At 47.3% G+C, this 12,846-nt stretch overlaps 1 protein-coding gene across 1 annotated transcript; it reads right to left on the bottom strand.

Annotated features, from left to right (window-relative positions):
* Positions 1-767: 767 nt before the first annotated feature.
* On the bottom strand, positions 768-12,102 carry SDR9C7 (short chain dehydrogenase/reductase family 9C member 7). Its single transcript, XM_061204769.1, is given in 5 exon segments — positions 768-985; positions 7,603-7,775; positions 8,430-8,688; positions 11,803-11,919; positions 11,922-12,102. Coding segments are annotated over 5 exon segments (948 nt in total).
* Positions 12,103-12,846: the final 744 nt, after the last annotated feature.

Raw genomic sequence — 12,846 nt, 5'->3', positions numbered from 1 at the left:
TCTATCGCTATCCTGTCTCTGCTACTAGATATTGTGCTAAAATACAAAAACAAAACCACGAAATAAAGAGTGAAAAACCAAGACCATGATTTAATCATATTTGTATGCTTCCAGCACCTACACAGTGCCTCGTCTATAGTAGGCACTCAGTAAATATTTGAAGAATTAATCAATGGTGATTAAACAAATGAATGTTACTTCATGTGAGTCCCAATCACCTATGGATACAGAAATCCATAAAAGAGAGAGAAAATACTATGATAAACTCTTGCATGATATAATCTTGCACTCCCTGGTTGTCCTATTACATACTTCAAATAATGGTTTATGTGAATAGGGTTAATGCATATTTAGAGACACAAGAGGAAAGTGGTTGAGTTCTCCTGTGGGCTACATTATCCCACAAAATTTCCCAGTGGTAGTGATAACTGAGGGAGGCTCATGATTCAGCAGGAACTAGTTTTCCTCTCCTTGACTCCTCCAGGTCAAGAAAAAGCCATATCCTGATTGGGTGACAGATGTTCTTGGGGCCAGGCTGCAGGTCTTTGAACCTGTAAAGGCCACCTCAGGTTTCTGTGAGGCCCCAGTGAGTGGGAAGAGGCATTCACCTTCTGTTAGAAGTTATCCATAAATTCACCAGCAGCAGGTAGGGTGTCAGCCAAGCAAGGTGTCCCCAGAACATCTGATACCCCCTCATATGACCCTACAGTGCCTTCTCCCGCCCCCCTCCTCCACACTCCACTGACAACCCCTTGGGCTTCCCCAGCTCAGACACTGTCTGCTGGCCTTGGAAGGTACCGCCTCAGGATGAAATCTGTCACAGGGGTGGGAAACTTAGCCAAGGGGAGGTAGAGGAGTTTGACATCCAGACCAGGGTTGTAGCGGATGCGGGGGTTCCAGGAAACAATAGCATGCTCCATGCTGTTGGTGACTTGGCTGATCCTTGGCTCTGCCAGCTGCATTGTGTTCTTTAACTTGTCAGTATCTGTTTGAGGGTACAAGAGGGGGAAAAATCAAAGGCCCTATTATTCTTCATTAAAGATTGTTTCTTCTGAATTCCATCCAAGCTCCTTTTTCACCAGACCACTGATCTCACATCTCAGGCAGATCTCACAAGCTCCAGGTTGCCCCTTAAACAAACACCCTATAAATAATCTTATTTCTCTTCCAGAATTCAATACTTGTGAATTGAATTCTTACTATTGCATTAGACTAGCAATGAGAAGAACTGTGCCCAGTTCTGCCACTTATTAGTTGTGTGACTTTGAGCTTAAACTATCATCATCTGTAAAATGGGGATAATAATACCTGCCCTAGAGAATAATAAAGATGAATAACAGCAGGGTAGACAGTGGAGGAAAGAGGATAGAAAACAGGTGAATATATGTGCACAGAAAAATTGGAAGGAAATAAGGAAAAATACTGTCTGTCTGGTGAAATTCCTAGTCGCTGGAGGGTTTTTTTTCCTCCTGTGGACTTCCTAGAGTTTCCAAATTTTCTACGAAAGCATGCAGGGAAAAGATGTTATTAAAAAATAGTGACACTGCCTTTGCTTTGGTCATAAGGTCATTATGGGGCTCAGATGAGCTAAGGCACAGACCGGTACCTTGTAAGGCTCTAGCACATGTGAGGGGCTGTTCCGTCAGCCTGGTACACACGGGTGTGGAGATGGGTCCAAGTCTGCTGTAGCTTACAACACAGGAGACAAGCCACACAATACGCTTCAGGGTTCCTGATCTGCACCCTCACCCCAGGACTCTGGGAAGGGGGCAGCTCAGAGGGACTCATACTTCACTGAGCGCCCCAAAGACTCAGGAGGAAGTGGTGCCTGAGAGTCAGACTTCGTGATAAGGGATTAGAACTTGAAAACAAAGAGGGAGCAAAAGCTAGCCTGACTTTGGGGATGGTCCAGGAAGGCAGAGAAGTCACCCCTTCTGTGCAGGATACTGGTGGGCAGTTGATGAGGGCAGAACAGTGTCGTTCAAGTATGCTTTACCCCACTCTCCGACTCCGAGGAACTCCCTTTCTGTTTCTTAAAGAGAAAACTACTGCAGTGAAAAGAGGCAAACTACATTTTGGGGGTCCCAAAAAGAGCCACACTGACTTAAAGCCAGACTGTCTATAGAGCAATAACATCTTAGGAATCCGACACTCTGTGCTCCGTCCTTGGGTCTGACACAGAGTCCACCACCATCAGGTTCCAGGCGGGGAGGCGAGTGTCAAAGGACTCTTTCATGAAGCTCGGGGTTACGGCTCCCTCAGAGGCAGGGAAGGCTGTGTGGGCTGATGAGGATGAGGCAAGCTGATGGGATGAGATGGCTTTGGAACTAGGCTCTGAAAGATGGGAGGACCCACACCGGCAGTGGGGTGGAATAAGCTGCCTGAGACTCTGAAATAGTCTAAGGCACATCCTTTCCACGTTCTCTCAAATATTTATTGCGCTCCTGCTTTGTGCTGGGCACCCAGCTAGACATGGATTGAGGGAGACAGGGGTACCCTTTAGCCCCTGTCAGTCTCCTGGACAGTGAGGAAGAACTCAGGCTTTGCATTTGGGCATCCAGGAAACGTTTGTGCTATTGTGAGAATTTAGCAAAATAAAGTCTATAAAATAGCAGGCACTAGGCTTTGGCACTCAATATGGACCCAACGGTCCTAGTCCCTCCCTAGGAAGAAAGGGGACTAAAAGGGGAATTTTTGGTGGCTTCCCTGGCAGGATTGAGATAAAGAAAGAAACTTGGCAGGTGGCTGTGTTGCTGCAAAGTGTGCTAACAAGCCAGGCTGTGCTCTGTGAGGACCAGAGCACTGTGTCCTGTTCACATGCTTATCCCAGTGACTCTGTGTGCTGCTTCCTCGGGAATGTGCCTAGGTTAGGTTGCTATTAACTAGACATTTCCAATATGGTTCTATTTTGAGGATAGCTAAAAGTCACTCCAAGATACCTGGCCTGTTCCCGGATTCACAAGCCAGGGGCCTGTTTGATTGGTCATAACAGCTTGCTGGAGTTCGTGTCCAGTGGTGCTTGTGACCACTCCTAAGTATTTCTTCAGTCTGTCTCCACAGCACCCACGCCCCCCCAAACACTACCCCACATACATACATATTTCCCACAATGACCAAGACCTTTCACTTCATGCCTTTGTCAGTCCTTCACTGGGTTTCTGAGGCGGCCTCCCAGCTCATCTCACGTCTCCACCCTCATCCTTCCCACGGCACACAAATCTGATCAGGTCATTTCAGAGCCATTTAATAAAAGGCTCTGCAAAGTCCTTCAGGATGAGAGCCACACTTCTTCGTTTTTCTTTTCTTTTCTTTTTTTTTAGAGCAACACTTCTTATTGGAGCCATCAAAGTCTTCTACTATCTGACTCGTAATGTCTCCCAGCTTCATCCCCACCCCCACCCCTTTACACTTTACACTCAGGCCAGACTAGTCATAACAACGATGGCTAAGATTGTTGAGCCCTTATTATATGGCTGAGCTGAGTACTTTACATTCTTGTTTAATTCTCCTAACAGCCCACAAGAGAGGAATTATTATACTTTATCGTGGAGAGACTGAAGTTTAGAGAGCTGTGTAACATGGTTAGAGGGACTACTGTCGTCTATACCTTGCATCCACACCACCTTCGAAAGCACGCAAGTGCTATGCCAGGTCTCCAAACTGTTGCGCATGCTCTTCCCTCTGTGAAACATTTGCCATCTTTTTCCCTTTTGGTGAGCTCCTATTTATTCTTCAGAACTCACTAGGACACCAATGGGCACCTCTGTGACGGCTTCTGTGACAGCAGAATTAAGTCCCTGTACTGTTGTTTTGTTTTGTATGCATGTCCATTGTTGCACAATTTGTGTGGCGTTATACTTGCTTTCAGACCTCCCCTTCTAGATTCCTAGAGATTTTGTCTCATCTGTGTATCCCAGTAAACACTAGTAAAACTGAAGTAAAAATTAGAGTATGATCACTCGGAAAATTTTTTATCTAAAAGTAGTCAAATGCCTGCGTAAAAATTTTCCTCTGAAATCATGGAGAGAACTACAGACGAATCAGCCTATAATATTTTATAACCCAACCCTTACTCTTCTTCTGAAGAACATCAGCTTTTCAGCAGTGGTTTTCAGAGGAAGTTTGCCTTTCTACACATTCTTTTATGGACCTCACTGAAGACTCTACAGCTTCTGCCTGCATCGAGCTACTTAGAAAACGCCTTTGTGAGGTTTCCAGATGCTGGCTGAATCTGTGTTTCACCCCAGCCTCATAGTGACCCCATAAATAATTTGGATCATTCTTTGCTAACTGAGAGTTTTAGGGGAAACTCACAGGGAATATATATTATCCTCCCCCCAACCCCCAAACAGCTATTCCCCTTGTTTATAGCAACAACTACAGATTTCTCTCTGGGAATCCATGCCTCTTCCATTCTGAGTCCTTTGGTCTAGGTAGAGTGCATGACCCAGCCTGAGCCAATCAGAGCTTCACATTTCCCTGGGTACAGTGATGGGCTCAGGGTTGAGTACATCCTGCAATTCCCTCTGTTCCTGCCATCATTGGCCCACCAAGTCAGAGTAAATCTTAGACCGTTTGGGGGAGCTACTGGAAAGGACTATCCTGGGAGGAGATGAGGAGATGCTGCAGCCATGTGACCACCCCAAAGGGGAGAGAGCTGTAAGCCTGAAGCCAGTACAGAAGAAGCAGAGCCAAGAAATAGGGTGATTTGAAATGAAAATAGAGCTTTCCTCAGCTAGTGAAGGGTTTACCATGGCTGGATTGTAAAGGACAAGTGTCAGCTGAGTGAGCACAAGACAAAGGGCAGTCACATGGATTAACACAGCTGGTGTATTAGCTCTAATTCTATTGAGTTATTTAGCATTTGAAACATCCAGCCCTCTGTTCAAATATTTATTGCAATTCCTGGTTACTTTAAGACCTCTAACAGGCCTGAATAAATCTATAAGTACTGAAAAAAAAAAAAAAGAAATAGGGTGAAAGCAGGTCCTAAGAACATCATTTGCGGACTGGATCAGGCAGTGCCTGAAGCCCATATCCTTATACTTTTTAGTAATAAGCATCAAGAAATTCCTTTTCTGCTTAAATGATTTGGGTTGGATTTTCTGTCACTTGTAACTGAGAAAGCCGTAACTGATCCTCAGGACTTTTTTTTTCTCCTCACAGAATTCTAATATGTCCAGAACTGAAAGATTACTTTCCCCAAGGAATACTTCTCCAAATACTTCTCCCTGACTTTTCCCTAAATCAATGAATGAATGATGTCTCCACCCATCAGTTTTCTTGAACTAAACCTAGCACTTGTCCTGGATGGCTTTCTCTCCCTCCCAGTACCAGGAGGCCTAATACACACCGGGCATCTATCAACTTCTTTCCATCTCCTCTACTTCTCTGTAGCCCAAACCACCGACATGTCTAGCCTGGAATACTGCAGCAACGACAGCAGTCTTTCCCAATCACAAATCAGATCACATCCTTAATCCTCAGTGTGCTTTGATGCTCTAATTTATCCTGGGTCCCCCTGCTCCACTGCACTGCTCCCCACCCTCTGGTATCTTTAAAGTTCCTCTAAAGAGTTTCCTGCCTCAGGGCCTTCCTGAAAAAACTTTCTTGCCTATCCACTTTCCAACAATGCCTAACTTATTCTTCCCCAAAGTCAACTCAGAGAAGCCCTCCTTACACCATAATCTAAACTGGGGCCCCACTCCCAACCCTATTCTTTTTTTCATGGCCTTGTGTTTCTCCCCATGGTAATTATCCACATTTGTCACTAAATGTGTGTGTTGTTATTAAGATCTATCTCCTCCACTGGGCCTTAAGCTGCAGGCTGTGTGCCCTGCTGCTTTGTCCACTCTCACCCCTGGCCCTACCCAGTGCCTGGCATGTGGTAGGCTCTCAATAAAATGTGTATTAAGTGAATAAATGGCTGTTATGGTTTTTAAGTTATGGTGTCTTGGCTTTTTACTCTGTGGATGTATGAGGTCCAGGAGAGCGTGTCACTAAAATAACCACCCCTCCCCCCCAGACAGTTAGATACCTGCCATTAATTTGATTGAGTGATTATATTTAGCCCATTCAGAGTTTCTGGGTATATGTTTAAAATTCATCACTTTGGATTTTGGATGATTGTTAGTTAAGAATATCTCTTTGCAACACAAGAACTTACAGCTTGCAGGTACCAATGTAACAGAGAAAAGGAGGCCATGCTCTTTTTCTCTATTACACTGGTAAATAGATAAAAACAACAAACTTTTAAATCAAATTGTTCCTACCAGGAAGCAGATAATATTCTAAGCACTTTTTATATATTAACTCATTTAATTTTTATAACCCATTACAGATGAGAAAACTGAGTAACTGGCCCAAGGCAAGCAGAAGACATGAAATTTACACTCAGGCAGCCTAGTTTCAGAGTCTAAGAGCTTAACCACAACAGGAAAGTGCCTCTCAGGGATGTTCATGGAAGTCAAGTAAAAGAGAGGGAAAAAAATCTGGGTTAGGGAAATATATGACTAGGCCACTGAGGCCCAAATGGAGCAGGACAGGGCTGAGAGCCAGCTGCTTCACTCTGGACCAAGGGAACCTCCTGAGCCAGCAAATGCCAGCCCCACCTTTCTGTCCCACACAAGGGCAGCTCCAAGGGTGGCCCTGAGGGGCTGTTTCCCCTCCAGGCACTTGGAGGGGAGAAATGGAGAGAAGCAGGAAATCTTGTGGATGATCCTCTCCTGAAACCAACTGGCTTGGCTTTGGGATTAGATGCTCTGAGTGAATGTGGGGGCTCCTGGTCCTCAGAGTAGGCCTCTCTCTCCTACCACGAGGTACTCCACCAGGTCTTTTGGCCAATCCCTCCTCCGCTGCACCTGCAGGCCACCCCTCCTCTTGTTCCCCAATGGTTGGGGCTCCGTGCATCCCTCAAACTGGAAGAATTCCCCAAACTGTGAGTTTGGGACAGTATAGTAAACAGCTGTGATGTCCCTCCTCTACTCTCCAGAAACACCTGAGATTCACAGGAGACCCTTAGGCCAGGGAGAAAGAGAGCTCCCAGAGCCCCTTCCTTTTAAACATTCGTGTGATTTTCCTCTTTACTGATTTGACAAGCACTTAGTGCATGCGAGATACTTCACAGATATTAATCCTCACAGCAGCCCTGTGAGGTAGGCACTATCATTAACTCCATTTTATAGATGAGAAGACTGAGGCTTAAGGCGACTAGGTAACATTCTCAAAGTCTCCTAGCCCGTAAGTGGCAGAGCCAGGCTTCAAACCCAGGCAGTCTGGCTCAAGTAGCTGTGCTCTTAATAACTTCTCTGTACTCATGGCAGTGCATTTTCACCTGATTCACCTGCATACGGGTGTTTGGGGGGAAGGCAGGTGCCAGGGGTGGGTGGGCAGCAACTCTCCTAACACCCCCATCTCCCTGCAGCTATGGTTTTGTCACTCCCCCAGCAGTTCTCAAATCCCAGCTCTGCCACCAGCTGTGTGGCCTTGGGCTCATAACCCGTCTGAGCCTCCATCCCATCATCTGTAAAATGAAAGTGGGTCAGTGACCCCCAAGACCTCTCTATCCCTCTCAGAGATCCCTTCCTCTCCTGGGGAACTCACAGGTATGGAAGTACTCCTCTCCATAGCTCTCGCGGGTCTCCTGAGGCAGCCGCTCCCACAGCTTGCACATGCTCTTCTCAATGCCCTCCATGTTCTTCTCGCCCAGAATGGATGTCCGGTAGTTCCCCGGCTCAATGATGCTGACTTTCACCCCGAAGTAGTGGAGCTCACGCCTAGGAAAGAAGAGCTGGACTCAGTCTGGGACTCCACGATGACAAAGGATCATCAGGGAAAGTCACCTCTGACACCTCTAGAGGAGCTGATCTCCAGAGATCAGGAACCTGGAGGTGTGCCCCCCACCCCTGCACCAGGCCCAGCACTGCTTTCATGCAAATAAGCCCTTTCCCAAGTCTGTCTCTGGACAATTCACATTAGGCCAGCCTAGCCGGGAGGAGTCTAGACCAAAGCCTTGCTCCGACCAGGTCCCTCCCACTCAGCCCCACCCCCAACACCTAGGTGGCAAAGGAGTGAAGGGGTCTACGCAAGGCTTGCATCCTTCTCGGAGGGTTGCCCACAGCACATCTGCCCCCAGACCTCTCCGTCTGTTTGGGGGACTCTCCCTCCTACTCCCACAGGCCCAAGCAGCGTGTTGCTTATTCTGAGACAGCTCAAGGGAAGGCTGCTCATCACCATCCCACCTCTTCTCATCCCTCTTCTCTGGGTCCCTGAGGAAGGCCCCTATAGGTCTAGCCTTCCTCCTGCTACTGTTTTAGCATCTTCCCTCCAGACCTTGCCTGCCCACAGGGTGCCCCCACCCAGCCCTCTCTTCCTGAGGTGAAACCCCCAGAACTCCTACCCTGAATGGTTTGGCACCTGGGCCCAGTCACCTGATGCTGTCAGAGAAGGCCTCGATGCCAAACTTGGAGACACAGTAGCCGCCACCAATGATAGCCACACGGCCACCAGAGCTGGACATGTTGACGACCCTGCCCCGGGCTTTCTTGACCATGGGCAGCATATGGAGAGTCACTTCGATCAGTCCCACCAGGTTCACGTTGATCACCTTCACAAAGTCTTCCTTGGTCAGCCATTCATTGGGACCACTGGGCAGGCCTACACCAGCATTGTTCACCAGGGCCCAGAGGCCTGGGGGCGCAGTGGAGGGAGGGAGAACCAGACTAAAATCAGCAGTGTCTCTGGAAAAGCACCAGGGTCCACGACCCCCCAGCTCAGGGCTGCTGAGGATGGTTGAGCATGTTACAAGGCACAAGACAGCCAGTCTGGCAGCGTGGGGTGGGGAGCTATGACAGCCCAAAGGAACATGGGCCTTTTACTAATGGGTTTTCCCTACAGGGGCAGTTTTTCTGATTCACACAGTCTGCCAGCTAGCTGGACACTGTACCAGCTACAATCCAGGCTTTAGCTAATAGCATCTAAGCTATTGGCTCTGGGAAAAGAGATCTCATTTTCATACCAGTGAATTAATGTTTCAATTCCTTCCCCTATCATGCTTCCCCCTCTCTGTTCACCTGAGTATAAGAAACCAACTCCATTTCACACATTACCAAAATTACTCTGTTCATTCATTCATTCATTCATTCATTCATCCATTCACACATTCATTCATTTCATGCATCTGTCAGTTACAGAGGAAGGTGCTAGAGACATTAAATGAACAAAACATGGTCTTATTCCTCAATGATCTCAGAAACCAGAGAAGAAATAAATAAGACTTATAAACAAATACGGAAGACATTTAAATAAAATAATTTTGGAAAAATGTGAAAAGGGCTCCCTTTGAGATATTTAAATTGAGTTGGTATAAATGGAGAGAAATATTGCTAGATATTGCCATTCAGCTCTGCAGGGACCAGGCTTGAAGAGCCTCAAGTTCTAGTCCTGGTTCTACCTCCAACCTTGGACAAGTCACTTCCTTTCCCTGGGCCTCAGGTTCATTGTTGACTGGATTAGGACAGTTGTTTCCAGCCTGTGGTTTGCAGTCCTGAGAGCTTTCAGGCTGAACCCCAGAACCTGATAAGGAAGGGAGGTGTAGGACAACCTCAATTTTCATTTGTCTTACATATTGAGTTTCCAAGTAAAATTCCACTTGGGGGAGGGGCTTGGGGTTCCTTCCCTTTCCCTCCCCTTATCTCACTACCCCACCTTGGCCTCTGTAGCCTCAAGATACTCTTCCACACATACATGGGCAGGTCTGGATGTAAACACCAATCATGGTTCACCCCTTCCCCTAGGCCTGGGGTCCCCACACAAGCTGTGTCCTCATCCTATCTTCCTGCCTTCCTCCAAGTAGAGACCCCAGGAGACCAACCGGCTGGCAGGACTCAGAGCCTTCCCAGCTAGGGGAGACTCCTGTCTTACAGTGGAAGAAACGAGCTCCTGAGACCCAAAGACTGTAAAACCCAAGTGGTCTCTGCCTGTGGAGAAGGGACACACACTCGCTGCTACCTCTGATCATCCCCGGTAAATAGCTCTGCTTGCTGGCAAACCAGGACAACCTTAATTTTTTTTTTTTTTTTTTGCAAAGAGAGCTAGAGAACTTTCAAAACAGTGTGAACAGCTTTAGGGCCATGCCAACTTGTCATGGTCCAGAGACTCTGAGGGGCAAAAAGAAAGCATGCAAGTATCCCTTCCTCCCATTTTCCAGTGCTTCTTAGACCAAAGATGTTGCCCAAAGGCCCCCCCCAGAGATGTCCCCATACTAATCCCTGGAACCTGTGAATATGGTGGATTACGTGGGAAAGAGGAATTAAGGTAGCAGATGAAACTTAAATTGCTTAACTGACCTTAAAATGGGGAAATTATCGTGGATTAGCTTGGCGAGCCCAATATAATCACAAAGGTCCTTCTAAGTGGAGAGGGAGCCAGAAGACAGAGAACCAGAGAGATGGCAGCATGAAAAGGACTCAGCCCAACCTTGCTGGCCTTGAAGATGAAGAAGGTCATGAGCCAAGGAATGCAGGTAGACTTTAGAAGTTGGAAAAGGCAATGAAATGCAATCTTCCCTAGAGCTCTGTTAACACTTTGATTTTAGTCCAGTGAGACCCATTTTGGACTTCTGACTTCCAGAACTACAAGATAATAAATTTGTGCTCTTTTAAGCCCCTGAGTTTGTGTGCATTTATTACAGCAGCAATAGGAAACAAATATACCCAGTGAGTCATTAACACAAGTGGTTCAAAGCTGAATGTAGGGCACTGGACGGAGGCAGCCTGTTGAAGAAAGAAACTGACTCTTGCTGAATTATTCATAACTTAGTTCATTTGACAAATATTTATTGAGCACCTTACTAGATGCCAGACACTGTTCTAAGCACTAAGGATATATAATAAATAAAAGGAAAAAACACCTGCCCCACTAGAAGCTTTATTCTAGCAGGAGAAATAGAAAATAAATAAGAAAGATAAGTAAAATATATTGAATATTGGATAGTGGTAAATGCCAAAGAGGAAAATAAAGCAAGAGTTACTGTCTGCCCCTTCTGGGCCCCAGAGCTCTTCTGCCCTGACTCGTGTGCACAGACCCCAGATTAGTTCCCTCAGGAGTCAGGACTTCCCCCAGGCTGCTGCTTCTACAACTGAGCCATTCCTACACCCACATCTTGCGTGTGGGAAGATCCCTGGGTGGGCCCCCAGTCAGTCCTAGTCCATCCCTAGCCCACAGCCTCCTTTCCCAATAAGAGCAGCCACCCTGACATAGGCACTTACCCTTAGGTCAACCCGGTATCCATCATGATATGAGGAAGAGGAGAGATCTCGCTCCCCACCCTGCAGTCTAACCTCACACAGTCAAGGAGAACAAACGTCCCCACTCGGGGAGTCCAACCTCATGTTCCCTCTCTCCTCCCCCTAGCCTGATCCCGACAAGAAACGTGCTCACATTTTTTTAGGAGCTGATAGTTAGGATTACCAAAGTCCCAGTGAGGCAACTCCATCTTTAAACGTTCGGACAGATGGAACGCATATTCCCTCCCTGACCTGCTAGTGCAATCTCCCCCAAACCCTGCCAACCCTCTGAGTTTCTGGGAAAGAAAACTTCCTTGGGAAATCACCTCTTGATGTGGACAGTCCAAATCCTGCAACAGGTCCAATCCCACTGAGCTACAGGCCCGGCCCCTTTCTCTACATCACCTCTCCCATCCCATCTGAACAACAGGGTCCCCGATAACTGTCAGATACCTGTGGGAGAAAGAGAGAAAAAGAAGGATAAACTGAGAAAGCCAAAGAATGCAATTCGTCCTACCTTGCTCGCCCACTTGGTCCCTCACCCACTGGGCTGCTGCTTTGATGCTCTCAGTCTTGGTGACATCCAATAGAGTGATCTGCAGCTGGTAGGAGGTATCCTGCTGAAGCTTCTGGACCCCTCCTCAGTGAAGCAAGCAGCCAGCACCCGCATGCCCCGATCAACCAGCTGCATGGCCAGGAGGTTCCCAAATCCCGAGTCACAGCCCGTGATGAAGACATACTTTTCCGAGAGGTTGAGGACCAGATTGCAGTTCTTGAACCAGCGGTACATAAAGGAGAGGTCCGTGATAGCCGCCATAGCAGAGGGGAGAGGTGATGGCCAAGAAGAATCGGGCTCAGGAGATAGCAGGAGAGGCTGGTCCTCTGAGCCCCAATCTGCTGGAGCCTGTTGAGAAGAGCTCTCCTCCCTTCTGCTGTCGGCGACAGATGCACAGCCCCTGGGTGAGCCACTCTATAACTTGTATAGGTGGATGCATCACCACGCCAATTTGCCTAGATGCAAGAAATTCAAGTCCAACCTGAAGCTTTGTCACTTCAGACAGCCCTGGTGGCTCCCTCTCTCTCTCCCTCAGCCCTAATGGGTGAAGATGCCAAGGATGGGAAAAACCACAGTGGTGATGTTAGTGCTGAGAAGTGGCTCACCTGGGTGGTCTGAGCAGAGGAAAGAAGGAAGGAGGACTCAGCCCAGAGGACCCTCCTGGAAATCCCCCACTTCCAGCCCAGGGATCAAAATCATTTGTCATGAATGCGGGCATGTGAAGAAATGTAACTGTTATTTTCGGTGGAAAAATTAAGACAAATTCACTAATGCAAAACAAACAAAATTTGTTTTGTGCCCTCCAAACCCCAAGAGAAATGAATTCCAGGTTATCACCTCTTTGGAATTCTCTGTCCTTAGGTGAGTCTCCATTATGAGAGATGATGAGAAATAAAGGGTCTGCCCCAGGGTGGATGTGCCTCCATTGTCCTGAGGTCAGAGGCAGCAGGTCCCCTCTTAAGGGAAACTGGTTATGTGAGGCCCCAACTCCCAGAAAGCAGAAAC

This window comes from Eubalaena glacialis, chromosome 11 (genome assembly GCF_028564815.1).
Source record: "Eubalaena glacialis isolate mEubGla1 chromosome 11, mEubGla1.1.hap2.+ XY, whole genome shotgun sequence".
Classification (NCBI taxonomy): Eukaryota; Metazoa; Chordata; class Mammalia; order Artiodactyla; family Balaenidae; genus Eubalaena; species Eubalaena glacialis.
This window is presented reverse-complemented; position numbering and strand designations above follow the sequence as displayed.